The 19685-nt window shown below is 34.5% G+C and overlaps 1 protein-coding gene across 2 annotated transcripts; it reads right to left on the bottom strand.

The window, feature by feature from the left end:
* Window positions 1-960: 960 nt before the first annotated feature.
* LOC122052470 (protein kinase PINOID-like) lies at window positions 961-3315 on the bottom strand. 2 transcript variants are annotated; one of them, XM_042614004.1, is made up of 3 exons: window positions 2830-3315; window positions 2108-2733; window positions 961-1862 (listed from the first exon to the last, which is right to left on the bottom strand). In XM_042614004.1, exons 2-3 carry the CDS (start codon window positions 2704-2706, stop codon window positions 1106-1108), a joined length of 1356 nt encoding a protein of 451 aa, XP_042469938.1. In that variant the 5' UTR covers window positions 2707-2733; window positions 2830-3315; the 3' UTR covers window positions 961-1105. The 2 variants fall into 2 exon arrangements, with proteins under 2 accessions (XP_042469938.1, XP_042469937.1); XM_042614003.1 differs by having other exon boundaries at window positions 2108-3315.
* Window positions 3316-19685: the final 16370 nt, after the last annotated feature.

The raw sequence follows: 19685 nt of genomic DNA, 5'->3' as shown, positions 1-19685 counted from the left end.
CTTTTGGATAAATCTTAATGATTAAAATTTGATCAATCAAAATTTAAATATAAAATATTTCATTATTACATATTATTTTAATAATTAAAAAATAAATATAAAAATTTAATTTTGACCCATCAAATTCTCATTATTTAACACTCTCTTAATTTTATTGTATTATTTCACCATTTCCCTCTGCAAATTTGCAGTGGGAGCAGAAATTAATGCTCACCGTGCAACAGCTGCCTCTGGCCAATTGGCATGCTTCCTTCCTCCAATCGCATTGTTAAAGTCTGTCCAAACCCTTCCATCATCTGACAGTTCAGTTCAAATCTTCATGTCGTCACACAAGTGTTTGATCCCCTCCCTTACTTCATCTTCCTCGATCGCCTCCCCCTCCTCTCTCTCCATGTCCTCCGCTGCTCTCGTACCTCCTCGTATTAACTGTCCACAAATCACTACCTCCTCTCTCTAGCTGCCTTCCCATTACTCACGTAGCCCTGTATTCTGCTCCACGCCACAGCATGCAGCCATTACTCCTCCATCACGTTACCTACCCTCTGCTATGCTATATCATATCTCTCACTTCTATTTTATTTTATTTTTTAATTTTTTAATTATAATGTAATTAATGACAATTACCATATGTATCCAGGCATATTTACTCACGCTGGCCTGCAGTCGATAAAGTTCTCTCTGTCTGCCTCTGCCCTTCACGCATCCGCTCCGGGTCTTGTCTCCAGGGACAAAGTCCCGTGGACGTCGTTCTCTCCGCCCAGTTCGCTCGGAACACCCACCACCGGGGCAGCTACACCCCGCCTGACGGCTGCCAGACACGTCTCCGAGCAGACACGCGTCTTGGTTGCGCGTGCCCAGTTGGGTGCCCGCTGTCCTATTTTCTGCTCGGGATTGCGCCATACCTTCGGCATAGGCTTCTTCACGACAGTTCCATCAAGGTCAAACCAGTTACGTACAATGTTAAGGAGGAAACTTGAGCATTAGTCACTGCGTGTGGTACATTTGATAAGTCAATGCAGTGTTGTACATGTTCTGGACCACATGTGAAAATTTACCCGACCGATGGAATCGGGTCGGATCGGATCGGGTCGGGTCGGACTAGAAATTAGAAGAACTCGAACTGGTTTGGCATGGGGGGCTGCTTACGGGAGTGGGAGCGGATCGGACCGGGCAGGACCGGCGGCCGGTGCGAGCGCATGAGCGCCAGGTTGATGCCCTTGAAGAAAGGGTGCGCCTTGACGTCCGCCGCGCCGCGCCGGGAGCCGAGGCGGGCGGTGGGGTCCTTAGCCAGCAGGCTGGCGATGAGATCCTTCGCCGCCGACGAGGAAGGGTCGGCCGTCGGGAAGGATAGCGGCTGCTTGACGATGTTGTGGAGAGTCTGCAGGTTGGTGGGCCCGGCGAAGGGAGTGCGCCCGTAGAGGAGCTCGTAGAGGAGGATGCCGTAGGCCCACCAGTCGACGGCGCTGCCGTGGGGCTGGCCTGCGGCGACCTCTGGCGCGACGTACTCGTGAGTACCCACGAAGGAGCACGACCGAGCGTCGACAGGCTCCGCGACGAAGCGCCAAGGGTCGGCCTTCGTGGCCATGTGGGGTGGCGGCCGGCGAGCGAGGAAGGGGAGGCAGGAGGGATCGGCAGGGAAGCGCTCGCCGTTTTCAGCGGCAGAGTGGCCCCTGTCCGCCGGGGTGGAGGTGGCGATGGGCTCGAGGGTGGGCGAGGAGGTGGACTCCAGGGAGAGGTCGAAGTCGGAGAGCATGATGTGGCCGTCGGAGCGGATGAGGATGTTCTCCGGCTTCAGGTCGCGGTAGACGATACCGAGCATGTGAAGATACTCTAGGGCGAGCAGCACCTCCGCCGCGTAGAACCTACGGCATTTCAATCAACAACGTCAAAGCCGGAACAGAGCCAACAGGAAGCATCTTTCAGTTACAGCTGGTCAAATAGTTGGAAAGAAGGAATCTTTCCAGTTATGATTGAGATCGCCAAGTAGTCTCCGATCGAAGAGAAAGTTCAAAGTTGTGTGAATTCCGTGAAGGTAATATGAAAAAGTTGGTGGAAGATGGGAAAAGGATTCGATTTTTAGTCGAAGAAAAGAGGTTCAGTGGAGCACCTGGTGGCGGCGACGGAGAAGCGTTGGCGGGGCTGGCGGTGGCGGAGCGTGTGAAGGTCTCCGCCGCTGCAGTATTCCATCACGACGCAGGAGTAATGCGGCGAAGCATCGAAGTCGGCGTAGAGAGTGGGGAGAAAGGGGTGATCGAGGATCCGGAGGATCCTCTTCTCCGTCGCCGCCCTATCGAGCTTCTTCTTCTTGGACAGCGCCAACTTGTCGACCACCTTCATCGCGTACGGGTGCGGCGAGGCCTCGTCGCGCAGGCGGCAGAGATAGACAGTTCCGATGTCGCCGCTGCTAATGCGGCGGAGGAGCTTGAAGTCCCGGGGGCCGAGATTGGCGGGAAGAGACCGACAACTAATCGCGGCCCAGGCCGGATCCGACGAGCGGTGCGGCTTGGAGGGAAGCCGGGTCGGAGCACAGGGGCGAAGACCGGCGGGGAGCTCCACCGTCGCCTCCAGCGGCACAGGTCCAGCAGTATCAAATGAAAGACGCGAGAAACTACTCCGGCTGTCGCCACTGCTGCTCATCGAGCTCTGGCTGGAGTTAATCACTTCCAGCCCGACGTCGCCATCGGAATCCAGCGCCAAATCCAACATCTCCGCCTCCCAAAACACCCCCGCAAGCTTCACCACATCAAATCGACACACCTTAGATAGCGAACAAGATATTGGAAAAGCATAAAAATCCAATCTTTTTCAACAGGATTGCACAGGAGAAACCGGAAAAAGGGGAAGGCCGCTTTGGATCTTTCTCCCGAATCAGACAGTGCGGGGCGCAATTGGCGACAAGCACAACGATGCTCGTCAACAAACGGGGCGATTCGCCGAGCAGACAGGGAAATCCCAGGAGCAGTGAAGATCGTCAGCGATTCTATTCGCTGTGCTACTCGCCAATGGAAACGGTGGGGGAACAGGAAGCAACAAGGGAATCAAAGAGTTAGGAACCGTCGGGTCTCACTCACTCCTCGTCCCTTCTCGCTGCCATTCCATTATCCGACACCGAGCGCTGCAGGCAAGAACCAGAAACGCTAGCTGCAGTTCTAGCTCTCCGCCCCACCAAAAGAATCAGCGACTTTTCGCCAACAAAGCAACAGCGAGGAAGCTAACAATCTCTACTTGAAATACGGTCCGCCATTAGAGCACCTTCTATGGTTGCCCTATCTCTCCATTCAGGCTCAGCTCCCTGCCCAGGGAGGGGGACAGCTGAGCTTATTTATACCGGTGGCTAACCAAACAATATATCGGCCCCCGTGCCGGTTTAGAAATGGAATCGATTCGACGTTTCCCGTTACACTTAATGCCCGAGTTAACAGTTGCAGTTTATTACGTTTGCTCGTAAACGGCTGACTCGGCACGTGCGGATGTGGTGAGTTCAGAGTACAGGGGTAAGTTTCTTCGGAGGAAAAAAATCTATTTTACATAAAAGGACTTATATGTTAAAAAAGTATTTTATCTTTTTTTTATTTAAAAAATATTTGTTAATCATATTGGACCAATATTGTTGTATTGGCAATTGATCAAAAAACATGCACTTAAGTTGTTGATTTTCTGAAAGGTATATTTACTTTTGAAATTTTACAAATTGACGCATTTATTTTATTTTATTTTATCCATACTACCAGTCATTATGATGTTAGAAAAATGAATAGTATAATTATGATGCTAATTTTTAAAAAGCACAACACTACTATAGATTATGGTGTTTATTTTAAAATTAATACAACAAATGTTGATTTTTTAAATGCATAACCATTGCACCATAATGATCATGAAGAGAATAAAATGAAAAATAAATCCATCTGGTGAGTAATTTAAAAGTTAGTTATGATTTCAGAAATTTTATAATTTTAATTGCGTTTTAGAAAAAATAAAGATGAAATATTTTTAAAAGTAGTTTTCAACTTTATAATTTAAAAAAAAAAAATCTTGAAAATTTTATTCATTTAAGAGTTTTGCTACTTTGTTTCGGTAATAATATCTCAGTTGTTAGGTGGCACGAGACTATATGAAATGTGCACTTTAATGACGTGTCTTAGTTCTACATATTAAGGTGGGCCCCTTTCATTATGGACCGCCAAGTGTCATCCTCGCCTAATCATACACTGACAAGTACGTATAAAAATTTCATCGATAATCTATTTTAGATCATTTATCAAAAAATAAATTAATCAAAAGAATAAAGTATTAATTCGCGACCAATAAAATCACAGCTTTGGGGGTAATTCGTAGACAAGTATAAATTCCAATTCCACCTGTTCTTATGAAATATATACATAAATCTACCACATGACGTGGAATGGAGATTAGTTGATAGATTTTGTCGCTGCGGCGGCGCCCGCCACCGACCGCCGGTGGCCCACCGCCATGTGCGGCGGCAAGGCCTTTTCCGGCTTCATGAGCTACTGGCCCACCGTGGGACCTATCTCTGCTTTGTCTTTTGATTGGAGGAGAGTATATATATATATTAATTTTTTTAATTTCATTTTTGTTTCTTAAGTCATATAATTAAGACCTGTAGTGTCTTTAGGTGTGTTTGAAGGTTGTTGGACATGGTGCGTTTGGTTTGTCCCATTTTTATTTTTATTTTCTGAAAAATATGTGTTTTTCGTTTTTTTAGAAAATGATTTTTCTGTATTTTTCGTTTTCTTAGAAAACGCTCTATCATTTTTTTTAAAAATGAACGTGGAAAACGCAAATCAAACACGTTTTTCATTTTTCAGAAAATGAAAACAGAAAACAGTATGGAAAATACAAACCAAATGCCCCCTAAACTTCCAGAAAACATAATTTCCCTTTTTAGAAATATTTTTTGATGTTAACAAAATGACACTAAAATTAAAGGTCTCTCAAATGTTTATGGCACACTAGATATCTTCTAAATTGTAAGAAAGGATAACACTTGAAAACTAGGATTCTCACTTTGAAGATCGATAGCGCTTTATATTTTGTGTTTTTTAAACGATATCTTGAATAGGAAGATGAGGTCGCACATGAATTGCCACAATGTCTGTGGAAATGGCAGCCGAAAGTACATCGAGTGGAGCCCTGCATCAATCAAAGAAGCTCTATTCCTGGGTCACAAGGGTGCCCAACAACAACTCATCAAAAAGATGCCTTGTTGCTTTGCTCAAGAACAACCTCAGGTAATTAGACCTTCCTACTCTTGCCACCTCAATTAATACACTTGGAACCCTAAACTAACTAAACATGTTCCTTAAGAAATCATAATTATCATTTTTAAATATATACATGTTCACCATATTCAAAATGTTGCATGTGTGGAGATTCAATGTTGCATGCCCCTGAGAGGACTTTGAAGTATGTACACAATGTTGAAACATTTTCCACTTAGGGTTGGTTCATGTGAAAAGGTCACATAATTAATAGATGGATTATTTTAAGGACTACATTACTTTTAAATTTATTATAAAAAAATATTCCATTTCATCTCCATATATTTTTGTTTTTGGAATTATAATTATTCTTAATATTATTGTATATCAATACAAATAAATTATTTTGTAGCAGTTATAACTTATAATTATTACAACATAGGCACTTCAACTTTGACCAACACTAATAAATTATATTGTAATAATTAATAGGTATAGTTCATAATTATTATAATATAGACACTTCATCTCTAATTAATATTATATGTAGAAGCACTTCGATTTTAATTAACACTAATAACATTATGTTGTAGTAACTATATTTCATATTGCTTGTAATATGGACGTATCATCTTTAATCAACACCAATCAATATTGGTCAATACATATCAATATCATGTTATAACAACTACGAAACATAACTACTAGAACATAGATAATTTATTTCTAATATATCATTATTATATTATAGTAGTTATGAAATTATAACCATTACAATTGTATAGTTGTAGTAGCTACAGAGTCGTATCTTTACAATTATATAATAACTACGAGATCATAATTATTACTATGGCATAGTAGTTATATGAAAAATAAGGACAATTTAGAAAAGTAAACCGATACATAGGCAAAATGAAGCGTCCTCTTGATAATAAATAAAAAAAGAGCAACTCTGTGACCATTCCAATAAAAATATTTTAAATATTGTTGTCCTTGTTTTTTCTACTTAGCTTAATTGAATCACGTGCATATAATTTGATTAGCATCTCAAGTGGTTTAGGCATAATTAAATTTTATGGTTAATTGTTAAATTAGGCTAAATCCGAGGGTAAACAGAAGTCATTAATGCGGTATCATTCAAAGCTCACATGGGTGAGGAAATTAGGTTTATGGGTCTTTGTCTCTGTCTTTAATTGGAGACTAAATTATCAATTACTATCTTTTTTTATGTTATTTGTCTTTCAATAAACTTAAAATTGAGATCCTTAAAAATGATATATTGTGTTCTAATCTTGCATTGCGAATACAAATAAGTAATTGTTGACAATGACGACGATTCTCCCCCCATGTGCCCCACTAGTCATGAGATGGCTACGACTCATCTCCGACATCAATGCACTAGCTTTGGACCCATATATTGATGTTGGGATTGAGCTATATTTATTATGACATTGATACTAGGATGTTGAAATCTCGTTCAAGAACTCATTTTGGGTTAATTCGATCATGCTTGTACAGCCTGTACAAACAGGGTGAAATTTATCCTCATTTTGAGACATATGAATCTATAGGAGTGGCATAGTCGATAAGGAAGCTCATGTTAGTAGATCGGTATTGAGCAAACTAATTTTAGTTAATTTTAAGCGAAAGTTAACTTTCCCTAATTAGTAAAAGTTTAAAATCTATGCCATTGGAGTAATAAAATAATGTAAAGAGAAGGCAGAAAACATACAACAACACTGATGATGGATGCAAACTTCCATAAAAATGAATCAATGAATTACTTAATTAATTAAAAGAAAGAGATGAAACATGTCATGGGAAATAGACACATGGAATAAGCTTGAAACTGAAACTGATAACAGATACAGGAAATGTAATGGCAGGAGGTGGAAGGGATTGAATAAGAAATGATGGAAGGGTGTTCAAATTTGATGAGGCCGAGGAGGATGCAGCGGAAGAAGAAGGCAACCTTGCAGCAAAGTAAACACATGCTTGGAGAAGGAGGAGAGACAGCATTGCCATGATTCTCGCTGTTTTGATGGGTACGTAGACAACAAAACACCTCGACTTTTAATTAATCGAAATTTCTCAACTACTCATGTGAAATTTGAGAATTAGTCAATGGATGCTTTCTCTTATAACATCTATAAATAAAATGTCTGGTTCAAATTAATTATAAAAATTAATGACTTGAATAACTTTCAATTATGAAGTAGAGAAATCGTTTTTAGCCGAATCAAATGCTCGTTGGTTTATTTCTAAAAGAAATCTTAAAAAAATGGTGCCCTTTATAAAGAAAAAAGAGGCACTCATGGCCCAAATTTCCAAAAGAAAATAAAAGGAATTAATTCTTTGCTGATCATAAAGTCAACACTTGATAAGACAGAAGCCAAAGGCATGCAAGAAAGTAGTCAACATTTATATTCAACAAAATATGGCTGTCTCCTTGGCATCTTTAGAATTTGCTGCTGTCTTTTATTTATATTTATTTATTTATTGTTTTTTTTTTAATATATTCTACTAAGCTTAAGTTGGACGTTGAGGCCAAATAAAATACCAAATCGAGGACAAGAAAATAAACAAGGGAGATGATCTCGCTTAAATTTGACTTGACTCGACGCAAGTGTAATTAATAAAATGGATGGATGGCCAAAGAAGTCAATTGCTAAGCTGTTGATGGTGTACTTTTAATGACATTTTAATCAAGATTTAAGTAGGTAGGTATGGTATTGGTGGTATGGGAACTTGAAGCAGAGATTAGCTAATTGATGGAGTTTAAATGGATCTGTACTGGATATTTATTTTGATTTGTACGAATATTATATATAATTCTATTCCTACAATCATGCTAATTGTCCCACACAATTGTCCAGTTGAATTAGCTGTGTGAAGTAGGTTAATTATCAGATCGATAGAAATAAGTTCTAGAAGATTATTATTATTATTATTATTATTATTATTATTATTATTATTATTTTGAATTTTATCTGAATGAACAATAGAAAATAAGTTCTGTATCGAAATGTCGATTTTCAGATGCTGAGGCTGCATACAAAAGAATCAACTTGACTACTGCCTACAGACTTGTTGACTTCCCTCTAAATTTTAAACTGATAGAGGAGATGCTTGAGGCAGTCGATCAAAAAATTCTTTTTTAGTTCATATGGATGCTAAAATTTTGAAATTAGAATTCATGATTAAGAACACCCAATAAGTGATATCATAGCCCTATATCGTTTTCATCAATTTTATAGCAATAAAGTTAGGATTTTCATCGATTTTTTATTGTTTAGTTAAATTAAATTTTGATCAATTCGTGTAAAATGATGCTTGATCATTGAAAACAGAATAAGAAAAATCTAGGATTAGGTGTTGTTTTTTATTTTCTTGCATTTTTCACAAAGCACACGAAGAACAACACCATATCAAATTGATGAAAGCTAGATTACTGGTGAGTTGACTTCAAGTTTGACTAGAAGAAGACCTCAAAATAAGAACGCCTGTAGAAACACAAAGGAGGAGAGAAGGAGAGCATTAGCAAGCAGGCCAGAGGTGTGTCGACGTAGCTACTCCGACGCTCAAGTCAATGGAATGGAGGGCAATGGAGAGGAACAGTAGTAAAAATAAAGGAGTGTGTATAAATTGATCGTACTTATGCCTGCAGGAGGGGACCTCTTTTATAATATCTTTGTAATCATAATTCTCATTATTTGGGCATCATGTCATGGTAAAGCATATGTCATAATGTTGTATTTCTATTGAATCCAGTAGTCTCATCGATCATATCTTACCCATATCCCGTATCTATATAAAGATATCATCCCACGTACTTCTGACAACTCCACGTACGACATTAATTATGGAATTGACTTATGAGTCAAAGGGCCCATTGGGCTTTTCATACTTGGCTCAAATAATGGGTTAGTGGCTTAGCTACGAAGGAGACTCAATCTTTCATCATGGGTGAGCGGGTCTGATTGTATGCTTGTTCATCTTATGGGGAGTTGAGGGGTGCTAAGCCCCTAGAGTTAGGAGGATCCGATAGGAAAGCCATAGAAGAATTGTCTGATCGGATCTTGGAGTCAGAGGGAGTAAAGCTCTAGGGAAAGTGTAGAATTTGACTGGAAGGGCGTCTTTGAGTTGGTAGAGTGGAATACTGAGGGAGCATGGTCCTTGGGATCGTGGATGTCCGATCGGAAGGTGACTTCGAATGGTCTGATCAGGGTGTTAAGTGGAAGGAGCATGGCCCTTGGGGATTAGTGTTTATTCGATCGGCTGATGTATTTGGATGGTCCTATCAGATGGTTGCTTAGGTTAACCCTTTTGGATTTTGCCTTCCTCGTCAGGGAGAACCTTGATCATCCGCTTCCACATGGGGTGCTCCAATTTTCTTTGTATCACATGCCTCCCTTTTGAGTCTTGTCAAAAGAGGTTGGGTCCACTGACTAGACACAAGTATGGTTCAATATGCTGATCGGCGTGATTCCTTTAGGGTTGTCGTCATCCTAATAATTTTGTTGTTGTATGGTCAATGCCTCAAAACTGTGCGAGTAACGAATTTTTAATGTTGGTGATATGCATGATGGTGTATTTATGTGGTGATTCACCCTATCAAATCCGCCATAATGCAGGTTAACAAGTGATCACCATGTGGCACCACCATGTCAAGGTTGTCCTTTCAGGGCTACTGTTATGATTTGATTAATCTGACTATTTTAATCCGATGACTGTGATAATTAACCCCCTTTTTTATCTTCAGATTAGACCATCGGGATTCAAGTGTTGTAGGGTTTTCAAAGGTGAATGTTGGGAGAGAACAAATGCAATCGTCTTGTCTTCCATCATTCAACGACAACGGCGATTCTTCCCCAGGGTTCTGTTGCTCTTTTTCTTGTAAGTTCCTCAATCCTTTACTGTTCTCCTTGCACAATCCTATTGTCCAATCGAGACGCACGTGAGAGGGGGGGGGGTATGAATCACGTGGTGTCAGAATTTTTTTTCTCTCTTTTAAAAAAACAAAGTAAGTATGCGCAGTGGAAAAAGTGAAAACAAGAAAGTACAAGAACGCAAGTATTTGTACTTGGTTTGGAGCTTTCGGCAACTCCTACTCCAAGACTCAGGTCTTGTAGACCTATCAATGGTAATCCACTAATAACCTCTTTTGGAACCACCAGAAGAGGAGATCGAGTACAAAAGAAAGAATAGGAAAAGTGTAATAAGTTACATTTTCCTTTATGCAAATTTAAGTACAGAAATTAAACTTCGTTACCTAACACTCTTTATAGACAGTTGACTCGAATCAATGTTGAACGGGCCCTCAATAGTACTTGGGTGTAGCAGAGTCATAGCAGAATAGCAGCAGAAAGCCAGAATAGTCGGAACGTCAAACGGATGTGTAGAAGCTTGTATAAGAGATGTGTAGAAAGCCTTGGTCGAATGTCTCTTTTATAAGGGATGGAAGACACCTTCAATGCGAACTTATATCCCTTAAAAATCGATTTCTTATTGTCGACTACGTCTCTACCTTATCCGCCCGAAGGTGTCTTCCAAGCACTCGAAGGCGCCTTCCATAGCTCTGCTCAAGGCGCTTTTTGTCTACTGGAAGGCGCCTCGGGTACTATTCACTTGAGGTATTTTGTACTCCCTTTGTCCTGTAAAATGTGCTAGTCCAACATAAAAATATTTAACCTGTAAAATAAAGTTAACACAATAATAATGTGATTAATTTATGACTTAGACTCTATCTCCCCAATACTAGAATCTAGTTAGAGTCTCAATTTAGGTTTCTGAAATGGACCTAAATTGGACCGACGCCTACTGCCCCCTTAACCAATACGCGTCCTCATTGAATTACTCTCTTTCAGTGACTTACCTCCACTTAGAAAATGTCAAGTTACCCCCTTGACATCCAATCTAACCCACCAGTTCTTCCGACCGGAATCATACATCCGGATTTCGCCAATCAGGAACCTAACATCCCGACTTCCTACCTGAATCGCACATCTGGACTTCAACCTATTGGGAATCAAACATCCCGACCTCCTGCCAGAATTCCATATCTGGACTTCATGCCTAGTGTCTGATCCTCTTGACCCGTCACGTTAGTCAACACTGCGTACTCGATAACAAGGTTAGATCAATAACACATCTAACTTTAATCCACTTGTCATTCATCAAAATTTAAGTTTGATTATTTGTATCAACTGCACCAACAATCTCTTTTTTTTTGATGCAATGACAACCTGTGTTAAAGTTAATAAAATATGCAAAAACATAAAAAGAAATGACTTTTAAGAGAAAAAATGAAATAGATAAGTTTTATTTTAATTTCTTTATCATTTTAAGGTTAAGTTTTTCGGATTTTTATTGATTTTCTTACTTAAACTCTAACTGTCCTCCTTTGACATTCATAATTTATATATATATAGAAGTAAGAATAACAAGTGATTAATTTTTCAAAGTAATTTTAGGTATATTGAAGGGAGGTAAAAATATTTCCAAAGTATTTTGAAAGGGATTTTTGAAATTTACAAAAGGTTTTCAAATTTTTAAAAATTAAATTTTCAAAAATAAACTATTTTGCAAAGCTAAATTGTGTAATAATTTGATAAACTATTTATTAAAATAGATTACAAAACACTTTTCAAAAATTCATGGTAAAGTAATTTTTAAAGTGTCCACTGTTCAAGGTAACTTTTTAAAATAACATCGTAAGAGAATGATTTTCAAAGGACTTGTCAAAATACTTTCCAAAAAAATATTTTTGCAACACATTTTTTAAGGAAACCATCAAAGAATTTTTTTAAAATATTTTGTAAAACACTTTTCTTTACAATTTTCAAAATAGAAAAAATTATAATTATAGTTTCTTAAAGTAGGTTTTAAAAGTAAGTTTGCAAAAAGAATTTCATCAAGATTAATTAAAGTAGTTAGATTTTCAGTGAAACTTTTAAAAAGTAAATATTTCAAAGCAACTTTTGAAACATTTGATCAAAACATTTTTAACCAAAGATATAAGTAGGGTTCAAAAATAATTTTTGAAATATCCTCCTCCTCCTCCTCCTCCTCCTCCTGAATATGATATTATTTAAAAAATATTATTCATTTAAAAATTATATTTTAAATGTCTAACCGTTAATTATTAATTAATTATCAGAGGATAATAATGTTCACTTGGTTAATCATGTTAAGTATTAATGTCTAAGTTAGAAATTTACTGAAAAATGACTACTTAACTTCATCAATGTACTGTTTGTATTTTTCATCCAGACTTATGTTGATGTACTGATATAAGAATCGGAAGTCCAGGTGATAAGCCTACGCATCTCATGCCATTTTAAGTTTTTGATTATACAATCAAGGTAAACCTAGTGTATTTGTGAGATCCTCATTGCCTAGATCTATAGGAGCATGCGTTCTAGGAATTTATCCTAAACTAAGGCCAAAATAAATTTTAAAATATTAAGGAAATGAGAATATTTAAAAAATATAAATATGAATTTTCCTAGAATTTAAAAGTTGTTTAAGGAGAAACACATCCTAAACAAAATAAATAATATATATAACTACACTAAACAAAATCATGTTTGGTCATCATCAGCAGGTGGAGGTGGAGGCTGATCAATCACTCGTAAAGCTCGAAGGATGGCCTGCATCTGTAGGTCTAGCCGTCCAAGGACAGTGATCATCTCACCGTGAATAGAGGTGAATACCTCCAAGACTTACTGCCAGATCTGTGCAGAAGACTACTTAATTCTAGCAAGTCAATCTTCTACAAAAAGCGAGGCCAAGGGCTTGGTCGAGGTCGGGGTCGGAAAAGGTCCAAAGAGCTCCTAAATCATAAATACTAGCATCTCCTCCCCTTTGGCCAGAGTGACTGGTGGGATATCCTCCTCGGCCTCGTTTGAAACGTCTGGCTGAGGACCCACTCTCTAAGCCAGTCCCCCCTTGAGCGGTAACATTTATATGCACTAATGCGAGTTGACACTGACCAATCTTATCATATGCACTAAGGGAAGTAGATGTATCCTGAGTTTCTAGTACATTTCTAGAATCTAGTGCACTTGATCATAATTCAATATCCTAAACTACCACAACATACCAAAGTTCACCAAAAAAAGGAACTGGTGGAAAGTTCTCCAATTAACACCTAATATAAGTGATAGAGCCCCATTATAAGAACATGCCTTATTCTAGCAGTGATTTTTTTCTAACTTTGATTAATTCAAGTACATTGGTTTTAGATATTTTAACATCCTTCATATAACCACTAAAGCTTCAAGGATTAGTTTAAAGTTTCATACACCCGTATGATCGAAACATAAGTCTTAAAAATGACTGAATTGGCATCGATACGATAAAAACAAATATGATCGCATAAATTAAAAATCAGTAACTGCCATGTAAAGGAATGTTGATACTACTAAAGTAATAAAAAAAACCAACATTGATGTCACTAGGTTTTGTTGGATCGTGAAGAATTAATAGAGAGGGGGGTGAATATCGAATTAAAAATTTTCGAGTACGGGTACGCAGCGAAAAACAAAAAGAGAGAGCACGGTTAACAAAGTCGATTTATTTGGTTCGGAGCCTTTGTCGACTCCTACTCTAAGGCCCGCACACAAGGGTGCTTTTGATGATCAATTTATCAACAATTCGTAAATTATTACAAACTAAGTACAATTGCTTTAAAATAAAAGTATACCGACGAGAACAAGGAATTGAAAGAAGAGCGTGTCGGAGGAGGAGCGTCTCAGCGTCGCAGGAGCACAGGAGAGCAGTTCTTGAGTGTTAGCATAGTTTATCATTAAATATAATATTAATTAGATTCCGTCTCTCCGAGATCGGAATCTAGTCAAGATCTCGACTTAGAGTTCCGAAATGATTCTAAGTCGGATCGATGCCTAAGTTCCCTTCCCGGGAATGCGTCCTCACAGTCACTCCCCTCCAGTGACTTATCTTTACTTACCTGCCAGCCATTCGGTCAACCCATCGACCTAGCTGGACTTCGTGCCAAACGTCCGATCAGCCTGTTGACCCGTTTGAACTTCGTGCCAGCTATCTGGTCGGTCCGTCGACCTAGCTGGGCTTTGTGCCAAACATCAGGTCAGCCCGTCGACCTGTCTGGGCTTCTCCTGCACACTCGGTCAGAGTGTTAGATTAACAACAAGACTAACTTAACCTATTTTGTCATTCATCAAAACCTGGGTTAGACCGTTAGTGCTAACCGCACCAACAATCTCCAACTTAAAAGGGAAATCAATAATTTAGGGGAGGCTCCAGAATATCTGGCACCTCCAAAAATAATTTACCCGACAGGGTAACCGAAATCAATCTACCCGGCAGGATAATTAGGACTAGAGTAAAAGGACAAGGTTTAACTTGACCAACGGTACTGGTGAAGTTTTGGATGATAGTACGTTAGGGAAGCTTAGTCTATGCATGTCTAGGAAGATATGACTTCAACCTGGTGCATTTGGCTAAGTGGAAATAACCGAAGCTACCCTTTATGGATCCTAACTAGTTAGACTAAGGTTTTGTACTAAGTTTAGTGGATAGGACTATTTGAAAAACCTCGAAGGCATGGTTACTCTAATGATGTCTAGGTGACTCACCATAGCCCAGAAGTTTATCCAAAGAATGTTTGTTTGTTGAGCCCAAAGCTAAACCTGAATCTAACACAAAGTTAAATCAAATCCTAAAAAATTAAACCTAATTCATCTCACAAAATTATAGGATTCCTTGATTGAAAATTTAGATCGGATGAGATGACTAAGGTCTAAAAATTAAATTAAATCTAATCTCATTAAATCCAATAAAAATTAAATTAAGTTAACTAAAACTAAATTAAATTAAATTAATTTAACTTAAAAAAATTATTTTAACGTTAAAAAAATTATTTTAAAAAATTATTTAACATAAAAAATTATTTTTTAACTTTAAAAAAAATTATTTTAACTTAAAAAAAATATTTTAACAGAAAAATTATTTTTTAACTTAAAAATTATTTTAACTTTAAAAACAATATTTTAACATAAAAAATTATTTTAACATAAAAATTTATTTTAAATCATTTTAAAAATTATTCATTTAAAAAAATTCTTTAAAAATTCATTTTAAAAAATTCTTTAAAAATTCATTTTAAAAAATTCTTTAAAAATTCATTTTAAAAAATTCTTTAAAAATTTATTTTATAAATTATTTAAAAACTCTTTTAAAAATCATTTCAAAAATTATTTTAAAACTCTTTTAAAAGTTTATTTTAAAAATTATTTTAAAATCATTTTAAAAATCTTTTAAAAATTATTTAAAAATATTTTAAAAATTATTTAAAAACTCTTTTAAAAATTATTTAAAAACTCTTTTAAAAATCATTTTAAAAATTATTTAAAAAATCTTTTAAAAATTCTTTTACAAATTATTTAAAAATTCTTTTAAAAATTATTTTAAACATTATTTAAAAACTCTTTTAAAAATCATTTTAAAAAACATTTTAAATATTATTTTAAAAATTATTTAAAAATTCTTTTAAAAATTATTTAAAAATTATTTTGAAAATCATTTTAAAAATTATTTTAAAACTCTTTTAAAAATTCTTTAAAAATTGATTTTAAAAATTCTTTAAAAATCATATTAAAAATCTTTGAAAATTTCTTTTAAAAATTATTTAAAAAATAATTTTTAAAAATCTTTTAAAAATTATATTAAAAATTATTTTAAAACTCTTTTAAAAATTATTTTAAAAATTATTTAAAAACTCTTTTAAAAATGATTTTAAAAACTCTTTTAAAAATTATTTAAAAACTCTTTTAATAATTATTTAAAAACTCGTTTAAAAATTATTTAAAAACTCTATTTAAATCATTTTAAAAATTATTTGAATATTCGTTTTAAAATTATTTAAAACTCTTTTAAAAATCATTTAAAAAAATACTTTTAAATATTAGTTTTCACTTTAATAAAATTTTGTTAACTTAAAAAAATAATAATTTTTTTTATAGATTAGTTTAACTTTAAAAATTATTATTTTGACTTTAAACTTATTTTAAACCTTAAACATTATTTTAACCTTAAAATTATTTTTAAACTTAATTTAACTTAACTGAAAACTAAAACTTAAATTAAAACTTAATATTAAAATTACAATTAAAAATTAAAAATTTAACTTAAACTTAAAATTAAACTTAAGTTAACCACTAATATTAATTTAAATCTAAAATCAAAACTGAATTAAACATATGTTAATTGTCATTAAACGTATTATAAAAATTATTTTAAAACCCTTTTAAACACTATTTTAGAAATCCTATTAGGAATCCCTTAAAAAAATATTATAATAATAATAATAAAATTCTTTTAAATTCATTTAAAACTTAGACACCTAACTTAAAAACTTAAATTCCATTAACTTAAACTTTAAACTCAATTATGTAATTAATGAGTAGAACTTAATTGTTTAAGTCTAACTTTATTTGAGAACTAAAATTGACTTGAATTAAACCTTATTAAATTGTATTTAATAACTTTAACTTCATGCTAACTTCAAACTAAATTAATCCTACTTAAAAGGAAGTAAATAAAAAAAATAATTATAACTAACACTTTCATTGACCAACTCAATCAATTAATACAAAATTTAAATTATTTTAGTATTAAATTTTTAAATCAAGTAAAAATTAATCAATAAATTATTGATAATGGTTAACTGTTATTGAATTAATAAAATCTTATCTTATTTAATCTTAAACTGAAGCTTAAGCGCTTGAATCTAAAATTAATTATTGATTAATCAAACTCAAATAAATAATTATACCACAGATACAGAGATAATTATGTAAATAATATAAGTGTTACTAAATCCCCTAGAACACTTAGGTAGAAAAATGTGTTAGGGCTTTGAAATGCAACACACCCAAACCTTAACATTATATTAAGGGGGAGTAATAAAATAAGGAGGATTAATAAATTAAGGGAGAATAATAAATTAAAGGAGTATCAAGTTCAGGGGAAGGTTTATTTTTTTAATTATCTCCTTAAGTGTTATTTTTTTAATTTTCTCTTTAAAATCTCTTTAGAAAATTCTACCTCAATTTATTTAAAAAAAAATACTTTGAAGATCTTATATTAAATATTCGTAGCAAATATTTTCAAAAGGTTTATTTTAATAATGTCAGGGTTCAGGGGGAGCGAAATTATTTTCGCATTTTTTATTAAAAATATTTTTGAAATTAGGTTTTGAAAAATATTCTTCTTAAAATATTTTAGGAATGTGTTTATGAAACCTAACCTTTGTAAAACTAAGTTTTATGTTAAATTTTTTTAAAACTTGAAAAATTAGATTTTGAACATTGAATTTTACCTGGTTTTTAAAAATTTTACTTTTATAAAATTTTCTTTATAGAATTTATGTTTGAAAAATGTTTCAAGTTCAAGTTTATTTTGAAAAATTTTGGAACATATAAACTTATGTTTGGAATTTTGGATTTTTTTTAAACTTATACTTGAAAAATTAGCTTTTATAAATTTATGATTGCAATAATTATCTTTTGAAAATTAATCTGCAAACTTACTACTAAGATGTGTTGCTAAATTAGTTATCTTTCTAACTTAGTCATTTTTCAAAACTTAGTTATTTTAAAAAATTATTAAATATTACTCTTTCTAAGTTATCTTTCTTAGCTTTTTTTGAACATGATAAGAGATATTTTTTAAAGTAAAATTTCTAATTATTTAACTCCCCTGAGTCGATCTGATTTGGGTTTGCACTCTTTTTGTAATATTTTTATATTTATAATTATTTGATCCATGTTTATATTTGATGAATGCCAAAGGGGGAGGGTTAGATGGTTAAGTTAGCTAAAACAAATTGAAAATAAAAACTAACTTAAAAACCTATTAATGATTGTTTTACTTGCATTTTATACTAACTTAAGTAAGTTATCATTTCATCAAAACCTGGGTTAGACCGTTAGTGCTAACCGCACCAACAGGTTTAGCATATAGCCATTGGGGAGATAGAGGAATGTTATTTACTGGATTCACTTGATCTGCAACATGCACCATAAGATACATTAAGTTTATAGTGATAGAATTAAGATTGAGTAGAAAAAATTAAAATTTAGATGTTGGTTAACATTATCCACGCTATCACTTTTTTTTCCACGGTTGATATAGCTACCGTTGCCAACATCATTACCAATACCACTACCAATTCCACCTCTTGCAACCTAATTTTACAAACATCATTCCCAATACCACTACCAATCCTACCTCTCTAAAGGTAGAGAGGTGAATATAAAAAAGTTGGTGGTGGTATAAGGGAGTACAAAAGATCATTAGTTTAAAGAAGACATGTTTAAAATAATCTTATAGTTGTACAAATTAAGAAACTATGAATATGTATAAAGGAACTAAAATTGAGGCAAACAACACTAACAGGTACAACAAAGGCTAAAAGCATTTGATAAGTTTTATAAAAAGTTAAGAACTAGGGATAAGAAAAAAGATATTGTCAGATTGTAGAGTTTGGAAAGGAAAATAAAAGACTTAGGTATACTAGATATGTAAAGGATTGAGAGGAGAATAAGAGGAAAGATAAAGATTCTTTGAATTAATTTATTTTTATGTCAAAACAGCTAATAGAAAAGAGCATCGTGAAATGAAGATGCATATACATATAATTGTTATCAACTTAGAATAAGAATGAACGTGGCTTTCGAATTTGATAACTTTTGTGGTAGGTTTTAAAGAAGAGAAAATCTAGTAACTTTTCTAAGGGCAGGATAGGAAAAGCCCCAAAAGTCTATCTCATGGTATTAGTATCACAATAAGGTACATATTTATAGAGGGAAGAGAAACATTACATAAAATTGTGGTTGAGAAGAAAATGGTGGCTCAATGGATGTATAAACTCTATACATATTTATATGATGAGAAGAAATTGACATTTCTCATAGATACACCAAAATGAAAAGTAAATGTTCAACAATTAAAATGAAATTACAATCGATAATTCAATAGCTTCTAGTAGAACATGGAGGCAGGCCAGTCAAACATCTTGATCCACTAATAGATGTCAAGAAAACTGCCAAAATTAAGTATACAAGTCCAAGCATAAATTCATCTTGGTTTAATATTGATGATCACTGTAATCATGGTTCCAAAAACTTTGTGAAACATCTAAATAAGGGAGAGTTTGATATGCTTTTATATAAAGATAATAAGAAGAAAATTTGATCAAGAGAAATCTGTTAGAGTGTATACTAAAAGTCTAGTTTTTGTATAAATATTTATTTAGAAATAAAGAATCACATTGGTCAAATGTCTATATTTATATGCTAAGTGTAGTTGTTCGATTAATTTATATTGTAAATAACATGGTGTGTGGTGTCACACACAAAAGATAATGTTATCAGTTCTTTATAAATTATAAACAGTTGCTCACGACTAAGATGGATAGGA

Source organism: Zingiber officinale, chromosome 3A (genome assembly GCF_018446385.1).
Source record: "Zingiber officinale cultivar Zhangliang chromosome 3A, Zo_v1.1, whole genome shotgun sequence".
Lineage (NCBI taxonomy): Eukaryota > Viridiplantae > Streptophyta > Magnoliopsida > Zingiberales > Zingiberaceae > Zingiber > Zingiber officinale.
This window is presented reverse-complemented; position numbering and strand designations above follow the sequence as displayed.